The sequence below is a fragment of the Bos mutus genome, chromosome 18, assembly GCF_027580195.1.
Source record: "Bos mutus isolate GX-2022 chromosome 18, NWIPB_WYAK_1.1, whole genome shotgun sequence".
NCBI classification, from domain to species: Eukaryota; Metazoa; Chordata; class Mammalia; order Artiodactyla; family Bovidae; genus Bos; species Bos mutus.
Window position 1 is genome coordinate 47130428 of NC_091634.1, and position 21942 is coordinate 47152369.

Here is a 21942-nt window from a genome sequence, read left to right on the forward strand (position 1 = left end):
TCCAGCAGTGAAATAGGGTTAGTCCCCATCCTCACCAAAACCTTTTTTTTTTTTAACAGTAGCCATCCTAATGGCCATATGAAGTGTGATTTTTTTCATTTGTGATTCCAATTTGTATTTTCCCTAATGATGACTGACGTTGAGTATCTTTTCATGCTTCTTGGCCACTTGTATACCTTCTTTGGTACATACCTCATTTTATTGCACTTCACAGACACTGCATTTGTTTTTGCACGTTGAAGTCTTGTGGCTCCTCTGCCTTGAGCAAGTTGGTCAGCACCAGTTTTTCAACATTTGCTCACTTCATGTTTCTGTGTTACATTTTAGTAATTCTCACATTACAAACTTTTTCATTATTGTATGTATTATGGTGATCTGTGATCAGTGATCTTTGATGTTATTATTGCAAAAAAATTATGACTTCCTGAAAGCTCAGATAGCAGTTAGCATTTTTTAGCAGTAAAACCTTTTTTAATTAAGGTATGTGCATTATTTTCTTAGACATAATAGTATTATGTACTTAATGCATTACAGCATAGTGTAAGCGTACCTTTTATATGCAATGGGAAACCAGAAACTTTGTATGACTCGGTTTGCTACAATACTTGCTTTATTGCAGTGGTCTGCAAGTGTGGCATGCTTGTATTTAGTCCTTTACTCATTCTCTAACTTGAAAGTGAAAGTGTTAACCACTCAGTTCATGCCTGAGTCTTTGTGAACCCATGGACTGTAGCCCACCAGGCTCCTCTGTTCATGGAATTCTCCAGGCAAGAGTACTGGAGTGGGTAGCTATTCCCTTCTCCAGGAGATTTTCCCAACCTAGGGATAAAACCCAAGTTTCCTGTATTGCAGGCAGTTTCTTAACCATTTGAGCCACCAGGTAGGTTCTTGGTTTTTTGTTAAGTTGTAGAAGTTCTTTATATATCCTGGATATTAATCGCTTATCAGGTATATGATTACAAGCATTTTTTTCCCATTCTGTGCATTATCTTTTCACTGTCCTGATAGTGTACTTTGAGAAAACAAAAATTTGATGTTATCCAGTTTGTCTATTTTTTCCTTTTTGTCTATGCTTTTGGTGTCATAATCAAGAAATCATTGCCAAAGACAGCATTATGAAGCTTTTCCTCTATTTTAAAAAATATTCGCTAGCGAGTTTTTATTAATTTCTAGTATTATATGTCTTGTGTATACAGTGTTATATTTTTATTTTTGTATACACTGCAGCATCGTCACCACCAAAAGTTTATTTTGCGCCTGTCACTGTACAGTCGGCCTCTTTTACCCAGTTATCCTCCCCACCCACCATAACCACTGCTCTGCTTTCTGTAACTGTATGTTTGGTTTGGTCTGCTCTTTGTGTTTTTTTTTTTTAAATAATCCACATATGAGTGAAATCCTGTGGTGTTTGTCTTTTTCCATCTGATTTATGTCATTTAGTGTAATACCCTTTGGGTCTGTCCATGTTGTTGCAAATGACAAGCTTTCATCTTTTCTTACAATTGAGTACTAGTGCATTTTATATATACATATAGGCCACATGTTTATCCATTCATCCACCAGTGGGGCTTTGGTTCTTTGGATATCTTGGCTATTGTAAATAATGCTGAGATGAGCACAGGGGCATAAATCTTTTTAAATTAGCATTTTCTTATTCTTTGGATAAATACCCAGAAGTGGAATAGCTGGATCATGTGGAAGTTCTGGTCCTTAATTTTTTGAAGAGTCTCCATACTGCTTTCCATAATGTCTGCAACAACTTACGTTTCCACCAAAACCGTATGAGGGTTCCTTTTCTTCACATCCTCTCTAGCACTTGTCATCTCTTACCTTTTTGATAATAGCCCTTCTGACTGGTGTGAGGTGGTATCTCATGATTGTTTGGATTTGCATTTCCCTAATAATTAGTGAAGCGTTAAGCATTTTTTCATGTGCCTGTTGGCCATTTGTATGTCTTCTTTGGAACAATGTCTATTGAATACCTCTGCCCATTTTTTAAATCTAGTTCTTTGTTTTTTGGTTGTTGAGTTGTATGTGTTATTTCTATTGTTTTATATATTAACCCTATATTGGATATATGATTTGCAGATATTTTCTCCTATTCACTAGGTTGCATTTTCATTTGTTGATGGCTTCCTTTCCTGTACAAAAGCTTCTTAGTTTGATGTAGTCTCACGTTTTATTTTTGCTTTTAATTCCTTTGCCTGAGGAAACATATTCAGAAAAATGTTTTCGAAGACCAAGAGCAAAGAGTGTACTGCTTGTTTTCATCAAGGAGTTTGTGGTTTCAGGTCTTACATCCGAGTATCTCATCTGTTTGGAGCTGACTTGTGTGTGGTGCACGGTAGTGATCTGGTTTCATTCTTTCTCATGTGGCTGTCCAGTTTTCCTTGTGCCAGTTATTGAAAAGACTCTTCTGTCTCATTATATGTTCTTTGCTTCTTTGTTTTAAATTAGTTGTTCATATACGTGTGGGTTTATTTCTGGGCTCTCAGTTCTTTTCCATTAGTCTCTGTGTCTGTTTTCTGCCAGTAACATGCTATTTTGAATACTGTAGCTTAGTAATATAATTTGAAATCAGGGAGTGTGATACCTCCAGTTTTGTCCATTTTTCTCAGGACTGCTTTGACTATTGAAGTTTTTTATGTTTCTATATAAATTTTACAGTTTTTTGTTCTGTTTCTGAGAAAATGTCCTTGGAATTATGATAGGAATTGCATTGAATCTATAGTTTGCTTTCAGTAATTTGGACATTTTAATAACGTTAATTCTTCAGTCCATGAGCACAAAGTATATTTCCATTAATTTCTGTCTTCAGTTTCTTTCAACAATAATCTTACAGTTTTCAGTGTACGGGTCTCATACCTCCTGGGTAAGTTTATACTTAAGTGTTGTATTCTTTCTGTTGTGATTGTAAATGGGATTCTCTTAACTGCTTTTTTGTTAGTTCATTGTTAGTATATAGAAATGCACCATATTTTTTATATTGATCTTATACCCTGCAACTACTATATTATTTTTATTATTTCCAAAAGTTTTTTGGTGAATTTTTTAGAGTATTCTGTGTATAAAATCTTGTCATCCACAAGTAGTTAGTTTTACCTCTTGTTTTCCAATTCAGGTACCTTTTATTTCTTTTTCTTGCATTATTTCTCTGGTTAGGACTCCCAATACTGTGTTGAATAAGAGTGGCAAGATTGGGCATTCTTGTCTTGTTCCTGATCTTAAAGGAATAGCTTAAAGTTTTCATCACTGAGTATTGCATTAGATATAGGTTTGCCATATATGGCCTTTATTATATTTTTGGCACATTCCTCCTATACCAATTAAGAGTTTTTTATCATAAGTGAATATTAAATCTTGTCAGATGCTTCTTCATCTATTGAGACAATCATGGTTTTTATCCTTCATTTTGTTCGTGGGGTGTATCTTATTGATTAGTTCATGGATGTTTAAACACCCTTGCATCCCTAGGGTAAATCCCACTTGATCATGTTGTATGATCTTTTTCATGTGTTGTTGTATAGTTTGCTAACATTTTATTGAGAACTTTTGCATCTGTGTTCATCAGAGATACTGGCCTATAATTTTCTTTGAAGCATCTTCCCTGGTTTTGCTGTCAGTGTAATGATGGCCTAATGGGATGAGTAGGAAGTATTCTCTCTTCTTCAGTTTGTTGGAAGAGATTGAGAAAGATAGGTATTAAATCTTGAATGATTGGTAGAATTCACATATAAAGCCATCTGGTCCTGGAATTTTGTTTTGGGGGGGAATTTTTTATTATTTTGACCTCTTTACTAGTGATCAGTCTATTAAAATTTTCTGTTTCTTCATGGTTCAGTCTTGGAAGGTTGGATGATTCTAAGAATTTTTCCATTCTAGGTTGTCCGATTTGTAGTCATATAGTTGTTCATAATATTCTCTTGTCACCCTTTATATTTCTGTGGTATCCTTGTTATTTCTCCTCTTTGATTTATCAGATCCTTCTCTCTTTTTTTCTTAGACTAGCAAAAGTTTTATCAGTTTTGTTTCTCTTTTCAAAGGCGCATCTCTTAATTTCATCTATCTTTCCTGTTGTCTTTTTAGTCTCTATTTCACATATTTCTGCTTTGGTTTTTATTACTTCTTGGTTTCTACTGACTTTGGACTTCGTTCATTCTTCTTTTTACAATTCCTTTAGACATAAGGTTAGACTTGAGACTTTCCGTGTTTCTCAGGGTAGGCCTGTATAACTGTAACTTTCCCTTTCAGTATTGCTTTGGCTGCATCCCCATAAATTTGGTATGTCATATTTTCATTTGTCTTCACGTATTTTAATTTTTTGTATGTGATCTAATTCTTACACTGTAGCATTTGTTTAGCCTTCACATATTTGTAGATTTTCTCAGCTTTCTTCTTGTAGTTGATATCTCATCTCACACTTTTGTGCTCAGAAAAGATACTTGATATAATGCCATTCTTAACTTGATTGACGTTTGTTTTGTGTCCCAGCATATGGTCTGTTCTTGACAATACTTCATGTGCACTTGAGACGAAAGTGTATTCTCCATTTGGATAGAATGTTCTGTACAAATCTATCCAGTCCTTCTGGTTTAATGCGTCTATGTTAAGTGCATATATATGAATAACTCTTATTATGTCTTCTTGATGAATTGTCCCCTTTATCATTATATGATGTCCATATTTGTCTCTTGTTATCTTTTTTGGCTTGAAGCCTGTTTTTTCTGACGTGAGTTTGGCTACTGCTTTTGATGGCTACCATTTCCTTGGAGCATCATCTTCCATCCCTTCACTTTAAGCCTACTTGTCTTCAGAGCCGAAGTGAGTCTCCTGGAGGCAGCACATAGTTGGGTCTTGCATTTTAATTCACCCAGCCACTCTGTGACTTTTGATTGGTGAATTCAGTCCATTTACATTTAGCATGAATATTGATAAATGAAAATATAGTACTGCCATTTCAGTTTCATTTTTTGTTTCTGGTTGTTTTGTATGCCCATTGTGGTTTTTTTCCTTATGTTTCTGTTTGGAGCTTTTCTGGGATATTTTTTCAGTTTCGTCTTTTTATGTTTTGTTGTTACTGTAAAGTTTGTATAAAATATCTCATAGTTAAAATATCCTTTTTTCTGTTGACAGCATCTTGTTTTTACTTGCCTATATGAGTTCTGACCTTTTCCTTCTCCCCTTTTATGTTTTAGGTGTCCAAATTTCTCAATTATTTCTTGTTACGAGTTTGTTACCAAATTGAAGCAGCTATAAATTATTTTTATAAATTTTTTCCCTTTAACCTTTTTTCTATGATAAGTTTAATATTCTGATGTTAGAGTTTCAGTTTTCCCTGTCACCCTACTCAAAGTTTTGTATACTTTTTCCTTCTCGTTTCAGGTAGAAGAGGTCATTTCCTCGTTTTTTTGTAAGGCAGTTATAGTGTTGATGAACTCTCTCGGTGTAGTTTGGGGGAAAGCTTTTATTCTTCATATTTGAGTGATAATTTTGCTGAAAAGAATATTTTTGGCAGTTTTTATCTTTCAGTATCATGTGTAGAATATGCCACTCCCTCCTGACCTGTGGAGTTTATTCTGAGAAGCCTGCTGATAGCTTACTTTGTAAGTTAACATCTTTCCTACCCGCCACCACGGCTGGCTGCCTGTAAAATTCTTTTTCTGCCACTGAGTTTCAATAGTTTTAATACAATGTATCTTGGAAAAGGTCTTTCTGCATGAGGTAATTAAATGTTCTCTTAGTTTCATGAAATTATATATCCAGTTCCTTCCCCAGTTTGGGGAAGTTCTCAGATATTATTTCTTGAAATAAACTGTTCTTTTCTCCCTCTGTTCTCCTTCTGGTATACCCATTATCCTAATGTTGCCCTTCCTAGTAGACTTAGTTCTCATACAATTTCCTCATTTTTTTAGTCTTAGTTCCCTCCTTTTCTACCTGTATCATTTCTAGATTTCTATCTTCAAGCTTCCATATGGCCTGCTGTCTTTCCAGTACTTTCTTCATCTCATTTGTTAAGTTCTTCAGCTCCAGAATTTCTTTTCTAGAGTTTCAGTCACTTTTATAAAGTATTACTTCTGTTCATTAAGTTTATTCCTGAACACATTGAACTGCCTTTCTGAGTTTTCTTGTAGCTGGTTGAGTTTCTGTCTGACGGTTCATTTGAACAGTCTATCAAATCTCATTGTTCTGAGACAGAGTTTGGTTTCTAGAGACCTTTCATTTTCTTTTTGTGATACCATGTTACCATGGTTCTTCATTGTGCTTGACGAGTTGTTCCCCTTCTGGCACATTTGAAGTACCAAACATCTTTCTTTTTCAGTAAAGCTTCCCCCAGCCCACCCTACTTGAATCTAAGAATTCTACAGGTTGGAAATCAGAGGCCTTTCTCTGGTTTTTCAGTAGGTGGCGCTATAGCACAAATTTTGGTTTCTCTACCTGAGCTGCCTCTGGTTGTATTTGAGAGTTGGCACTTTCCTTGTCATTTTCTTTGTTGTCATTGTGCCTCGGTGGTCTTTGGTGCCTTGATGCTGCTGGCATTGACGCTCGGGGCACAAGGATCACAGGCACTTCACCACGTTTGGGATCTACCGAGTTGCAGGCTTTTTTACTGTGGGAGTACGGGGAGGGGAGAAGGGGAGCTGGAGTGCAGGTGTCTCTGCTGTGACCAGGATTGTCTGGTTTCCAGGCAACACCACTGCAGGCAAGAGGAATGGGGTAGCAGACCCCCGTGCCCTTGGTTCCCTGTGGCTGTGAGTGCCACTGCAGCCAAAAGGCTGATGGTACATGGACCACCTCCCCTGCTGCCACCAGCTTCTCTGGGGTTGCTGGCTCCGCCGTAGCAGCAAAGTGGTGCCGGCAGTGATTCTGCCACTGCCTGGATTCCACCTCCTGTTGGTGTTCCATTGTACCCACCTTTAGGTATAGACATGTACAATTCTCCAACATCCTGGTCTGCTGGGCACAGTTGAGTTATGGATGTTTTACTGGTTGTAGACTGAAGGAAGAGACAGAGGGAGCACTTGAACCATCATTAAACTGACTGTCTCCATGTTTTCTTTTAAAAATTTTATAGTTTTCACTCTTACATTTAGGTCTTTGATTCATTTCAAATTAATTTCTTCAGCTTCATTCTTTTGCATGTGAATATACAGCTTTCCAGAACCATTTCTTGAAAAGACTGTCCTTTCCCCTTTTAATCGTCTTATAACCCTTGTCAAAAAATCAGTTGACCATATATTAATACATGTGACAGTTTATTTAGAGGCTCTTTATTCCATTGATCTATTTGTCTATCCTAATGCCAATTACTTTGATTACTGTAGCTTTGTACTAAGTTTTGAACTTAAGAAGAATCTTCCAACTCTGTTCTTTTTCAACTTTGTTTTAACTATTCAGGGTCCCTTGAGATTCCATGAATCTTACAATAAGTTTTTCTATTCTGCAAAAAATACTTGTGGAATTTAGATAGGATTACAATGAACCTGTGGATTGCATCATCATTTGTTCCTTTCTAGTGTATAGATATGTGACTAATTTTTGTTGATTTTTGTATCCTACAATTTTGCTGAATTAATTTGCTCTGAATATATGTCTGTGTTGTGGTCCTTATTTTAAGTTTACCATTTGTAAGATCATGTCATCTGCCAACAGAGATAACTTTATAGTTTCCCTTCCAATTTGAGTACTTTTGTTTCCTTTTCTTACCTAATTGCTCTGGCTAGTACAATATATTAAACAGAAGTGAAAACAGACATTCTTGTCTTGTTCCTGATTTTAGGGGGAAAACTTTCTACCTTTACCATTGAGTATGATGCTAACTGTGGGGTTTTCATATATAGCCTTTATCATATTGAAAAAGTGGTCTTGTGTTCCTTCTTTATTGAGGTTTTTTTCAATCATGAATCGGTGTTGAATTTTGTCAAATGCTTTTTCTGATTCACATGAGTTGATCATGTGAGTTTTTCCTCCTTCATTCTATTATTGGGGTGTATTACATTAATTGATTTTTATATATTAAACTATCCTTATATCCCACTTGATCCTCACATTAAAATGTTGCTGAATTCAGTGCTAGTATTTTGTTGAGGATTTTTGCATTGATATTCATAAGGGATGTTGGGATATTGGTCTGTAGTTTTGTTTTCTTGTTTCTTTGTCTGGCTTTGATATCAAAGTAATGCTGGCCAATAAATGAGTAAGAATTGATCTCGCCTCTTCAACTTTTTGGAAGAGTTTGAGGATTGTTGTTAATTTTTCTTATGTGTTTGATAAAGAAGGCATCTCATCTAGGGCTTTACTTTGTTGAAACATGTTTGACTACTGATTCAGTCTCCTTGCTGTTTAGAAATCTCTTGAGGTCTTTTTTCCTTTTTGTCAGTTTTGGTAGATTGTGTGTTTCTAGGAATTTGTCTGTTTCATCTAAGTTAGCCTTTTTTTGGTATACAAACTGTTCTTAGTATTCTTTTCTAATCCTTTTTATATATGTAAAATTTATACTGATGTCCCAACTTGCATTTCTAATTTTAGTAATTTGAGTCTTTAATCTTTTCCTTAGTCATTATATCTAAAAGTCTGCCTAGTTTGTTGATCTTTTCAAAGGGCCAAGATTGGTGTTTTTTATTTTCTCCAGTTTTTTCCCCCTCTATTTTATTTTTCTCTAATCTTTATATTTTAATCCTTCTGACAAAGACATGGAACTTTTGAGTTTGGGGAGTCTGTTAATTTATTGAGTAAAATCAAAATCATTGTCAGACATTAAATTTGGTTCAAATTTGGCTGATGTCCATTTGCAGCAGAGATGAATGGAGGGGAAAGGAGGACAGTGATGCTGGCAAGGGGACACTGAACAAGACTATCTTCCTTTAATTGTAAAAGCAGGTGTCACACAGCCAGCATGAGTCACGTAGCACAGAGGGGGACGTGAAATTTAATAATCAGTGATAAAACCAACATAAGTGAGAATTTGGAAGAGAGAGGCCACAGCTTTCAGAGGACAAGATGCAGCAGAGGCTGTGTGGAAAACAGCATTGGGTACAGAACTGCTGGCTCATTCGGGGAGCACGGTGATCACAGCGTAGCCCTCTGGTGGAGTGACTTGCTCCTGGGTGTGCTTTCCACAGTAGATCTGATCCTCCACAAAAAAATGACCCTTCTGTTTCAGATTGGTGCCGTAGTTGGTGCACACGTAACACTCGGGGTGGCGGTGACGGTCCCGCAGCTTCACAAACACACTGACAGTGCCGGTGCCACGTTTGTCGTACATGAGCAGCTTCTGGGCGTTTCTAGTCAATGTAGCCACTTTGGTGACTGGAGGCTTAACGCTTCTGAGTCCTGAGGGCTTGTTGGGATCCCCTTTCTCCTCAGCCTCCAGGGTTTCCTGCAAAACCAGGAATGAAGTGGGCTGTCTCAGAGGCTCATTTAACTCATGTTTCTCCAGAAGCATCTTGTAAACTTCAGATTCTTTGCCAAAGACAAGTCTGCTTGGAAGCTGAGAATGGTCTAAAGCTCTGCGTTCATCTGCCTGCTGGCTGCTCTTTGACTCCAAGGTGTTGTTAAAGTTTTAGACATTTTCAGAGGAGTAGACGCTAACTGGGTTGTTGCACTGGTTTGTGACGACCCTGGGGGAGAGCTGGAGGAAGGTGAGGTGGTAAAGGGCAGAACTCTGGTTTGGGGTGCTTCCTATGTGTAGGATCTCTTGGGGTTCAGAGGCTAATTCATCTTGTATGAGTGATGTTTCCCTTCCTATGTCACCAGAGGAGACCATATTTCTGTTCTGTTGCTACTGTGAGAGTCATGTTGTCTGTGCAGCCCTTGATTTTGTTCTGAGCTTCTAAGTACAACATATTGCTGGTATTTTCCCCATCAGGGGCTGTGGTTACATCTCCAACACATACATTAGCTATTGCAGCCTTGATTCCAGGAATGACCTGGGGAATGAGGAACACCTAGTTTGCTCTACTTTTTCTGGTTCTCTATGATTTGAAGTCTTTCTCCTTTATTGTCTCCTTTTTTAAATGTAGGCATTATGGCTTTAAATTTCCTTCTTATCACTGCTTTCACTGCTTTCTGTAAGTTTCATATGTTGTATTTTCATTTGTCTCAAGGTATTTTCTAATTTCCCTTGTGATATCTTCTTTGAAATGTTGGTTAAGAGTATGTAGTGTAATTTCCACATATTTGTAAATTTTCCAGTTTTCCTTCTATTACTAATTTCTTGTTTCATTTCACTGTGATTGGAAAAGATACTTTGTATGATATCAATCGTTTAAAATTAAGACTTTGTGTGGCCTAACATATGGTCTGTCCTAGAGAATGTTCCATGTGCACTTGAGAAGAATATCTTCTGCTGTTGTCAGGTGGGGTTTTTATGTCTGTTAGGTTCAACTGGTTTATAGTACTGTTCAAGTCCTTTATTTCCTTATTGATCTTTTGAGGGTGTGGCCCTCACAGCTTGTGGGATCTTAGTTCCCTAACGGGAGACTGAACCTGAGCCCTTGGCAGTGAAGAGTGCAGAGCCCTAACCACTAGACCACCAGGGAATTCCCTCCTTATTCATCTTCTGTATGGTTTTATTCATTATTGAAAGTAGAGTATTGATGTCTCCAACTGTTATCATAGAACTGTCTAATTCTCCCTTAAATTCTAACAATGTTTACTTCTTATATTTTAGGGCTCTGGTTTTTGGTCCATATACGTTTATAATTATTATATCTTCTTGGTGAATTGACCCTTTTATCAAGGTACAGTGTCCTTCTTTGTCATTTGTAACAGTTTTGACTTAAAGTCTGTTTTTGTCTGATACAGGCATATCTTAACAGATACTGCATTTTTTACAAATTGAAGGTTTGTGGCAACCCTGTATGTGTTCAGTTACTCAGTCACGTCTGACTCTTTGCAACCTGGACTATAGCCCACCAGGCTCCTCTATCCATGGTGTTTTCCTGGCAAGAATACTGGAATGGGTTTCCATTTACTCCTCAAGGGATCTTCCTGACCAGAAATCAAACCTGTGTCTCCCACATCTCCGGCATTGCAGGCAGATTCATTCCTGCTGAGCCACTGGGTAAACCCTATGGCAACCCTGTGCTGAAAAATCTACTGGCAGCATTTTTCTAACAGTTGCTCACTTCACACTTTGATAATTCTCACAGTACTTCAAACATTTTCACTATTATTGTTTATGGTCATCAGTGATTGTTGATGTTATTGTTTTAAAAGACTTGCTTAGATGATGGTTAGCATTTTTTAGCAGTAAGATGTTTTTAAATTAAGGTATGTACATTGAGTTTTTTAGATGTACTTGTGCACTTAATAGTCTACAGTAAAATATAAATGTAACTTTTATATGCACTGGGAAACCAAAAAATTCATGTGAGTCCTTGAATAATTGCTTCATTGTGGTAGTCTGAGGCCAAACCAGCAATATCTCTGATATGCACCTGTATTTATATCACCATCTCAGCTCTCTTTGGTGTCTATTTGCATGGAATATCTTTCTCTGTTCTTTTCCTTTCGACCTAATTGTGTCTCTGGATCTAAAGTGAATCTCTTATAGAACATCATATAGTTGGATCTTGGTTGTTTTTTTTCCTTTTCTGCTAACCTCTGCCTTTTAAATGGAACGTTTAATCCATTTACATTTAAAGTAGCTACTAAGGAAAGACTTCTACAATTTTGCTGTTGATTTCTGTATGCCTTACAGCTTTGTTATCCCTCATTTCCATCATTACAGTCTTTTGTGCTTAGTTGATTTTTGTAGTGACACATTTGCGTTTCCTTCTGTGTATATATTCCTCAGACATCTTCCTTGTGATTACAATATATTCTTTAGACATCTTCCTTCTGATTACAAAGGAGATTTTATCTTTTTTCTGATTGTTAAAGTCTTTAAAGGTGTCTTTATTATTTTATGAGCATGTGGGAGCTTTTTCACATTAAAGGATGTTGTAGTTCATGTGTAGACACACAAACCCAGCTTATAAGTGGAGAAACTTTGAGAACAGATTTTAGAATTCTTCCCTTAAAAACTTGATATGTGTGTGTGTGTTTTAGTTGCTCAGTCATGTCCAACTCTTTGTGACCCCATGGGCTGCAGCCCACAAGGCTCCTCTATCCATGGAATTCACCAGGCAAGAATACTGGAGTGGGTTGCCATTCCCTTCTCCAAGGGATCTTTCTGAATCCAAGCCGGGTCTCCTAGACTGCAGGTAGACTCTTCACCATCTGAGCCACCAGGGGAACTCTTGTTAATTCAGATGAATTAATCATCACAAGGCAAAATGGTTCTGTGTTTTGGAAAGTGACTTATCAGCAGTTCCTAATAATTATTTTGTTGACTTTGCTTGTAAGTGCAGATCATATTGCATTAGCTTTGACAGAAAACTGCTTTCACACCATCATGTTTTTGACTTGGTTTTGAATGGCCCTTAACTTTCATGTACATTTAGGCAGGACTGATTCGCCTGTTTAACAGGTTGCTTTCCTCACAGTCATCTCCTGAATGAAGAAAGTTGGCATATGAAAATTCACCCAAACTTCCTGGATATAATTACATGTATATGTTCACATTATATATATTTTTTAAAATAAGTGGCATATCGTATCTGTTGTCCTTATGGAACAAAGATATTTTGTATCCTGACTGATGAATATGGTATAATGGTAACCTATATGATTTCTGCAACTTCAAAGTTAATACATATTTCAGTACCCTAGTAAGATATTATCAGTTATTTTTCTTGAGAAATGTGGGAATTGATAATTTTACCCTTTAGTTATAATTTCAAGGTATTATATTAGTACTCCCTGCATTCTGTGTTAAAATCATGTTGTATGTGACCATATACAGGCTTTATTATAGCTGAGCTCTTCTAAGATCTTTTTGAATTGCCAGATGGTCAGTTGGATTATGAAGTTAATTTAGCCAACCAGCCTTCCTACCTGCCTTCCATTCATTTATTTAACTTTTACCATATGAAGTGTTTGCTATACAAAAATGGATGATACAATCCCTGTCCTAAAGGATCTTACAGTCACTTAAGTGAAGTGACATATATGCAAATAAAATAAATATAGAATTGACTACAACAAAGACCATTTAAGACAGAAAACAAAGTGCTTTCTTATTAAATAGCCAGGTTACTTCGGCAATATTGTTTATGGGCAAGTAGTCCTTGCAGAAAGATCCTTTGAGTTTATCCTTGAGGGTAGGTTGATTTTTTACAAGGTAGAAATGTTAAGTGAGGTTGTTATTTTCAAACAGAGTTGCTGTAATGGAAAAGGTATAGAACCAGAGCTAATTTGGGCCACAGGAAGTAGTGGGAGAGAACAGAGAAAAATGAACCAGGAATGGTAGATTAAAGCTAGAGCTTGAAGACCTTTAAGCTAAAGGCTGAAGTTAGACTTCATGTTAAAGGCATTGGGGAGTTTTGAAGGATGTTATTCTAAAAAAAGAGCAATGCTTTTATTGGGGCATGGAGGCTATTTGGGAGGTTACTTCCATGGTTGAGGTGGGAAACCAGGAAGTTCTGAATCAAACAAGTAATGGGTTGAAAGAAGAGTTGTGGAGAGACACTCCACAAGGATGCAAAGTCACAAGAGAGTGACTCAGAGGTACTTAAAACATGGGGCCTCACTGACTTGGAAAATGAAAATTGAACAGATAAAAGGAGGAAATGGTGAGTTATTTTGAGTGTAGTGAATTCTTCCAGCAGTGGGGAGTCAAGAGTTCAGCGGTGGTGTTTGCCGCAAGTAGACCATGCTGTTGCTTCTTTTTGACCTATAGATACGACCTCAGTTTGTTTCTAAAAAGTGTTTTATTTTGAAAACTTTCAAGCTTGAAAAATAAAAGGCAATCCAACAAAGGTTGTTTCATTGTTTCAAGTAACTACAAGTCAGCACTTGATACAAGGATGTAGTTAGCAGGAAAACCTTTTAGCCTTCTTACTTTCTCCTCAGTGCCTGTACTCCCAGCCTCTGTGCCCACGCTGCCCAGGACAGGGTCCAGCAGCCGCGTGTGGCCGGTGAGCACCTGTAGTGCAGCCAGCCTACACCGAAATGGGCTACAGTTACAGAGATATATACCAGATTTCAGAGACTTGGTGTGAAATAAGAATGTAAAATATGTTCTTAATAATGTTTTATATTGATTACATGTTAAAATGATAGCATTTTGGATATTGTTTCAGGTTTCCACAGCACCACCCATATGTTAGCTGATTTCTAGGACCAGCATATATTCATTTTAGCAGCTAAGATTATTACAGTGAAAGGGAAAAGACTGCCTTTGAGTTTGGAGAAATCCTTTCACAGGGATTATGCTCACCCCTCCCAGGAGGGGCACACTGAACATGTTCATTTCTCCAACAACCAAAAAATATAGTAACCTGTTCAATATTTCTGCCCAGAAAAGCCGACTTTAGAGATTCAGCACCCAAGGTTTTTACTGGGGACTGTTCACATAGGCACTCTCTGCCTTGAATATACCAAAAGTCTAGACTCACAGAAGGAAAGCAGTTGTTAATATTTGGCATAAATGATATTAACACAAACTAGGCACCACGAACTACCCTTGTCAGTCAGGGAATGGAGGAAAGCCAAGTTTCCAGACGCCAGCTAAGGGCCACCCTTGCACACAGACCCTTCTAAAGGCAGCAGCCTTGGTCCTGCTGTATCAACTTTCTGCACAAATACATTAGGTTAAATAAACTATCAGTGGCTTCCCTGATGGCTCAGAGGTAAAGAATACACCTGCTAATGCAGGAGCCACAGGTTGCATCCCTGGCTCAGGAAGATTTCCCTGGAGAAGGAAATGGTGACCCACTCCAGTGTTCTTGCCCAGGATATCACCTGGACAGAGGAGCCTGGCTGGGTATAGTCCATGGGATCACAAAAGAGTCAGATAGGACTTAAAGACTAAACAACAGTCAGTAGAATTAATTCCACCTGTTTCTTTTTAAAGACTAATATGGCTACTTGCTCTCATTCTTGACTCACGTTATATTTATTTTGGGTAGCAGTTGTCTGAATCTTATATGTAAAGTTCTAATCTAATGTGTTTTAGTTATTTTCTCTGTAAAACTAATGATTTCTCTTTAATACAGATCTAAGAAGTAAACAGGTGACACACCTCCTTCAAGTGCTGTGTTTATCCTAATCATTAAAGTCCAGACTAATTGAAGGCTACAGTGGGCTTAACTCCATATCCCACGGGTAGCTTTATTACCCAAGAACAAAAAGAAACACCCCTCCAAAAAAATGTGTGTGATCAGAAGAAAAGAATTTTGTGAACCCTGATAAAACAAAAGTTTCCATTTTAAAATGTCCACTTGATAAGCACATTTGAGAGCTTCAGTATTCTTTTCACATACTTGTCATTAATTCACACTGTTAACTCTCTTGTTATTCTCCAAACTGTTGTTTAGTTGCTAAGTTGTATCTGAGCTTTTGCCACCCCATGGACTGCAGCACACCAGGCTTCCCTGTCCTTCACCATCTCCTGGAGTTTGCTCAAACTCTTGTCCATTGAGTCAGTGATGCCACCCAACCATCTCATCCTCTGTTGCCTGCTTTTCCTCCTGCCCTCTATCCTTCCCAGCATCAAAGGTCTTTTCCAATGAATCAGCTCTTCGCATCAGATGGCCAAAGTATTGGAGCTTCAGCATTAGTCCTTTCAATGAATATTCAGGATTGATTTCTTTTAGAATTGACTGGTTTGATTTCCCTGAGGTTTGATTTCCTTGTATTAACTCTAAACTGTTAATGGTTTGTAATTACTATGAATCCATCCATGAATATATTTCCCAGGAGATTTATATAAATGCATTAATTCTGCATAAGAGGTTCACTTCCTATCTATTCATTGACTGTAGACTGCAGATGTGACTAAAATAGTACAACTTGGCCAAAATGCATAATACAGAATAGCAACCAGGATATGTTTGACTTCTTCCCAAGCACTGAGTTCTAATATATACCTTACTCTTTAAGGAAGGGAACGGCTTTAGGAACGTGATTTCCAGGACTAAAACTGTGAAAGCAGCAGAAGATATTTTTGTTAGAATAAATCCATAATGTGATTTTCAGTGACATATTGCCCTAGGTCCCCTGCAGGCTTAGTTGGAGGACAGAACCATCTCTCAGCATCATTGCCACATCTCATCAGAAGTAGAGGGAAGCTAGAATGGCAGCCCCCTCCCCTCTCCTGCACATGACCCAGCAGTGAGTACAGGGGAAAGGAGAAAGTCCTCAGGCTGCAAGCAGAGAGCAGTTCATAACTGGCAGTGTTTTTGCTATTCTCTTTGTCCTTTATTTATGTAATTCAGCCATTTTATATAGTTTAGAATTGAAGCATGTCATTAGCAACCCATGTCAATAACTGATACTTGCATTCTCATCATGAACAGTTATGCTTGTCCACTGAAAATCCATAAAGCTTAATACATTTGTGGTTTTCAATATAACTCGCATTTCTACAAAACAAAAGCTGACAATATCATTGCTTGCACTGCTTTCTAATTGCTTTAAATAATGTGGAGAGCAGTTATAAAGAACTCTATGATTAAAGGAAAAAAAGGGTACTTTCCACTCACTATTCAATCAGTAAGAAACACTGAGCAGGAAACCTGGCTTTTTGCCACTTTTGAAGCTGTGAAGAGCCATCAAGGTACTGTCACATAATGTTTTGTTGATAAACTATAAGAACGAATAATAGTTTGACTCAGAAAATCAGAGTACAATGCTGTTTATAACTTTACTCACTTTGTCTTGAAAACAGCTTCCTTGTATTCCCACTTGTGAACTGGATAAAATAGGTAAAATAAGAGCTCAATGTGTAATATGATCTAGTATATAATAGAATTGTGGTATGATAATTAAACAACAGAAAACTCCAGTTTTTAGAAATGAAGAATGTAAAAATACTATATATTCTTTAGGACATCTGTTATATTTTAAAGTACACACATTTGTGTGATACAGTTTTATGACATATATGTCACAACAGAAGTGGGTACACCTGCTAATTTTGTAATTGACTAAAATACCACGCTACATCTTCATTGGCTTTTCTGTCCATCTAACAGCTTATTTCTGTATCTAATATTTATTGTCCTTGTGATAAGCTTTGAGACCATTAAGGATTTTTAAAGAATTATACCAAATATGAAATTCAATGGCATATATTCTATATGTCTACTGTTTAAAAACTTTTTTTTTAATTCCAAGGAGTGCTTTTTTATTTTGTCTGTGGTCATCCATTCATCCTTCAACAGACTTTTGGGTTGCGTTCACCTTTTGGCTCCTCTGCATTATATTGCTGCAGTGAACAGCAAGTATCTGAGTCTCTGCCTTCAGTTCTTAAGACTATATACCTAGAAATGGAAATGCTGGAGCTTATAGTAATCTATATAAATTTTTGAGAACTATTTACCATTTGCCATACTATTTACCACAGCAGCTGCACCATTTTACATTCCTACCAGCAAAGCACAATGGTTCAGTGTCTCCATGTCTTCACTAATATTTTCTTTTACATTTTGAAAAAAATGTTCTGTGTACTAGTTTCATAGGACCTGTATCAAATACGGTTGAGCCCTGAGTAACAGGAGTTTGAACTGTCAGGTCAGGTCCAGTTACCATGACTTTTTTCAGTAGTGAATACTGCAGTAGTGCACGTTCCACGATTGATGCAGAGGGGCCGCCTGTGGGCCTTGAGCGTCTGCACATGTTGGTGTTGGCCACAGGTCCTGGAACCAATGCCCCACCGATAACGAGGGCTGACCATATATTCATATTGTTATTACACTAAAAGCAATCTTTTGGTGCCCGACCTTGGTAAAAGTTTACATGAGTCAGCATCAGAGAATACGGGCCTTTGTCTTATTGTTTGTGTAGTACAGAGTATATTCACAGAAAAGCCTTTGAGATAGGATATTGACTTTATAAGAGCAAATGCAAAATAAATCAGGATGTTATCATCTGCATGCTTTCTCTTCTTAGCAACAAAGTTTTCTTTTTTTCTCCAGCTCCCTGTACGGGCAGCACTTTCTTTTGCCATAGCAACATGTGCATCAATAATTCTTTAGTCTGTAATGGGATTCAAAACTGTGCATACCCTTGGGATGAAAATCATTGTAAAGGTGAGTCTGCTGGTGAAGGATAGCCCTTAGAGGTGTGGCCATAGCCTTACACTAAGAAAAAAATCTCTTTTTCTACAACTGTACTTGGCATAACTGCTTTGGCAGAAGACATGTAAAATCAAGGTTCTCCTTAATGAAAAACAGACCCCTGGCATGTGGTAAAACTGAATATTATTCTCAATAAAAGCAATTTTTATAGACTATATTTTTTACCTAAAAGTTGTCCATAAGTTAATTATGGTCATTTATATTGTAAAGATACCTTATTGTCATAATAATGTAGATTGTAACCTACAATATTCTTATTTTTAAAATTAAATGGAAATACTATTTAGTAAAATTCAACTGATAGATTCAGTCTTACAGTGTAAAACAGACTCCTTATAAGGACTGCATTTTTTATTCCATGAATTTCCTATGCTGTATTTCAGTATATATTCCCTGAAAGAGAAATATGCCTTGGGGTAATGCTGGTTATCACTGCTTCAGTACTACAGTTTATCTCCCCTTTATTCTCCCAAGAGTTCAATAAGTAACTATGGAAAGTTAATGTATGATATTGCTGCCGTAAGTACTTGAGAGGAAGTATTTTCAGGTAACCATTCAAAAACAGTGGACCATGGTTGTAAACATATCTGAGTGGGTCAGTGAAATAATTTTTGTTCTCCTTGCTTATGGCCATCAGTAGGAATACTATGGGTTAACTCAAATCTGCCATAGAGCAGAAAGCAAAACTTGATAAAACAAGAGTATTTTGTTTTGACATTTTCTATATTCATGTATTACTTTGATTTGCAAACTGTATGTGCTTACATGTTATTGTTGTTTAGTTGTGTCTGACTCTTTGCGACCCCGTGGACTGTAGCCCACCAGGCTCCTCTGTCCATGGGATTCTCCAGCCAAGAATACTGGAGTGGGTTGCCATCTCCTTCTCCAGGGGATCTTCCTGACCCAGGGATCAAACCTGCGTCTCCTGCATTGGCAGGTGGATTGTGTGCCACTGAGCCACCGGGGAAGCCCATGTACTCACATACCTTCTGAGTAAAGAACCAAGTCCTTTTCCTTTTTTTGTAGTCTGTCTGGCTGCCTTATGATTGGTTAGTTTTATTTTGTTTAAAAACCTAATCTTAAATTGCATTTTCTGTGTTGTATTTGACCCAGGTGTTCTGCTTTACCTAAAAATATTTTGCCAATTTGTGACAGGAATCATGAATGAATTTTCAAAGTCTCATTGTTTTTCTTTTTCTGCAGAAAAGAAAAAAGCAGGACTGTTTGAACAAATCACTAAAACTCACGGAACAATTATTGGCATTACATCGGGGATTGTCTTGGTCCTTCTCATTATTTCTATTTTAGTACAAGTGAAACAGCCTCGAAAAAAGGTCATGGCATGCAAAACTGCTTTTAATAAAACTGGGTTTCAAGAAGTATTTGATCCTCCTCATTATGAACTGTTTTCACTGAGAGACAAAGAGATGTCCGCCGACCTGGCCGACCTGTCGGAGGAACTGGACAGCTACCAGAAGACGCGGCGCTCCTCGACGGCCTCGCGGTGCATCCACGACCATCACTGCGGGTCACAAGCACCCAGCGCCAAACAAAGCAGGACCAACCTCAGTTCCATGGAGCTTCCTTTCCGAAACGATTTTGCACAACCACAGCCAATGAAAACGTTTAATAGCACCTTCAAAAAGAGTAGCTACACTTTCAAGCAGGCACATGAGTGCCCTGAACAGGCCCTAGAAGACAGAGTAATGGAGGAGATTCCCTGTGAAATCTATGTCAGGGGGCGAGAAGATTCTGCACAAGCATCCATATCCATCGATTTTTAATCTTCTACTGAAGGTGACGTTAATTATTAAGTATGTACGTATGCAGCCTACAGAGCATCCATGTTGTTTTCAACAGCCAACCCTTTTCTCCTGGCAGAACTAGAAAGACCTTCATTTCGCAGTAATGTAATGGTGAAGTTTTTATTATCTCAGGCAGTCTATATGTTAACCCAACCAAGAAACTTGGTCCATGCAGTAAAAAACAAAAAATAAGCATCTCTTGCTCAGTGTCCTACAAACAAAGCTCCAGTTACATAGTAGCATCTGGAGAGGGGAGCCGTGGTGCTGCACCAGGCTCAGCCGCCTGCTGGTGTTCGCAGCAGGAAGACGCTTCTTGATTGATTCAGCTCTGTCAAAATTTTGATCCCACAATAAGTTTAAACATAAGATTTTTCTTCACATTCCTTTTACTTTTTCTTTTCTCTAAATTTAATTTGTTTTAGAAGCCAGTAATGTTGCCGTTTCAGTTTCTTATATAAATGGTTAACGTTTCACATGTATTTCAGTATAGGCATTTGTTCTAGAATTTGTCAAAATATAACTAGTTACTGTTGTAAGTGCCAGTTAAGACACAGAATTATGTTTCATCCATCTGTTTCTTGAGTAATTTCCATACTGCTGCCTTTTAATTACTGGATCCTTAACCTTTATTTTCTGTGATATGGTTTAGCACCTTTAAGTCATATTTTGTTTTGGTTATATTATACTAGAAAGTTTCATAATCCTGGGATGTATGCACCATTGCCAGTTACGACTAAAAACTTAATTAAAATTTTTTGAAATTTCCCAGGTTTTATCACATTCAGTGATAGCCCATTTTTTCCCGTGAGTAAAAAGTCATTTAATTCATTTTGGGGGCGGCCTATCATATTTATTTCCAGTGTTACTCATTACTAGATCTGTGTTTCCTATTTTTATAAAAAAGTTATTTTACTCCCTTTGTACTGGTTTGTCCTATAGCATATGGTAACCAAGGTTGTATGAGAGTTAAAGGAAAATGCCTAAGCAACTGTTTAAGCCTTTAGATTGCTTCTTACTTGGGACAATACATTTTTCTAGTTCTTACCAAGAATAACAATTTCCACTTTTTTTTAAACTGCACTTTTGACCTTATTTTTCTTATGGTATATAAACAATAATTTATAAACATGATATACAAAAATCATTGTGTTTTTTTAGACTTTTGATATTATTTGATACTGTACAAACTTTATTAAATCAAGGTTAAAGACCTCCACGACAGATTTCTTTTCAGTGTTCACAGTAGCGGCTTTGTATACAAATATGCTGTGATGGAACTGCACACTATAATTTATTGTAAAAATCTTGGTAATGTGTACATAAGCTTTTGTTTCCTCTTGTTATTGCACTTAGTTTATGATAAATTTTTCACTGGTATCTGTTGATCTAAATCACTACACAAATCTGATAATTAAAATATACATTGTTACAAGATTCTTCAATCATATTATTTATAGCACTGAGATTTAGGATCTTAAGATATATGTGGAAAGGAATCCATTTATTGAATTATGACTAATACAGGCATGACATTTAAAAGATAAATTCTCATGTTTGATATTTTGTGTAGTTAAATTTTCCATGAAATGAGAAATTAAAGTTTCACTGGATTTCGTTGACTTTTTAAAAATATCACATCTTTACATTTTCTCAGATTAATGAAAACTGTGACCTTAAATATGATATATATATATATAAAATACTCCTTCAAAATGCTTATTATATCACATTTTTTTAATAAGTATATACTATCCAGAAGATAGGAAAACTTACACATAGTATTGTCTTAAGTTTTTTTAAAACTCAGTATAATTTCCAATTTTAAAAATACAACTTGGGAAGGTAAAGACTTAATGAATGTAGTATTCAGTGAACTAATGAACCAGAGCCAGATTAGATAGTTAAATCCTTTCAGTAGTTTTGTTGAATAGGCGTTTTAGTAGATAACATGC

The 21942-nt window shown here is 37.0% G+C and overlaps 1 protein-coding gene and 1 pseudogene across 3 annotated transcripts in view; one reads left to right on the plus strand and one right to left on the minus strand.

Annotated features, from left to right (window-relative positions):
- NETO2 (neuropilin and tolloid like 2) overlaps positions 1–21667 on the plus strand; it is a 65426-nt gene extending 43759 nt beyond the window's left edge. For 2 of the 3 annotated variants that reach the window (XM_070388475.1, XM_070388476.1), the window contains exons 8-9: positions 18024–18137; positions 19389–21667. In XM_070388475.1, the coding sequence (XP_070244576.1) occupies positions 18024–18137; positions 19389–19969 (695 nt within the window). In that variant the 3' untranslated portion in view covers positions 19970–21667. The remainder of the gene's footprint in view (positions 1–18023; positions 18138–19388) is intronic. The other variant, XM_070388477.1, reaches the window with a different exon arrangement.
- LOC102273708 (PDZ and LIM domain protein 1-like) lies at positions 9047–17790 on the minus strand (annotated as a pseudogene).
- Positions 21668–21942: the final 275 nt, after the last annotated feature.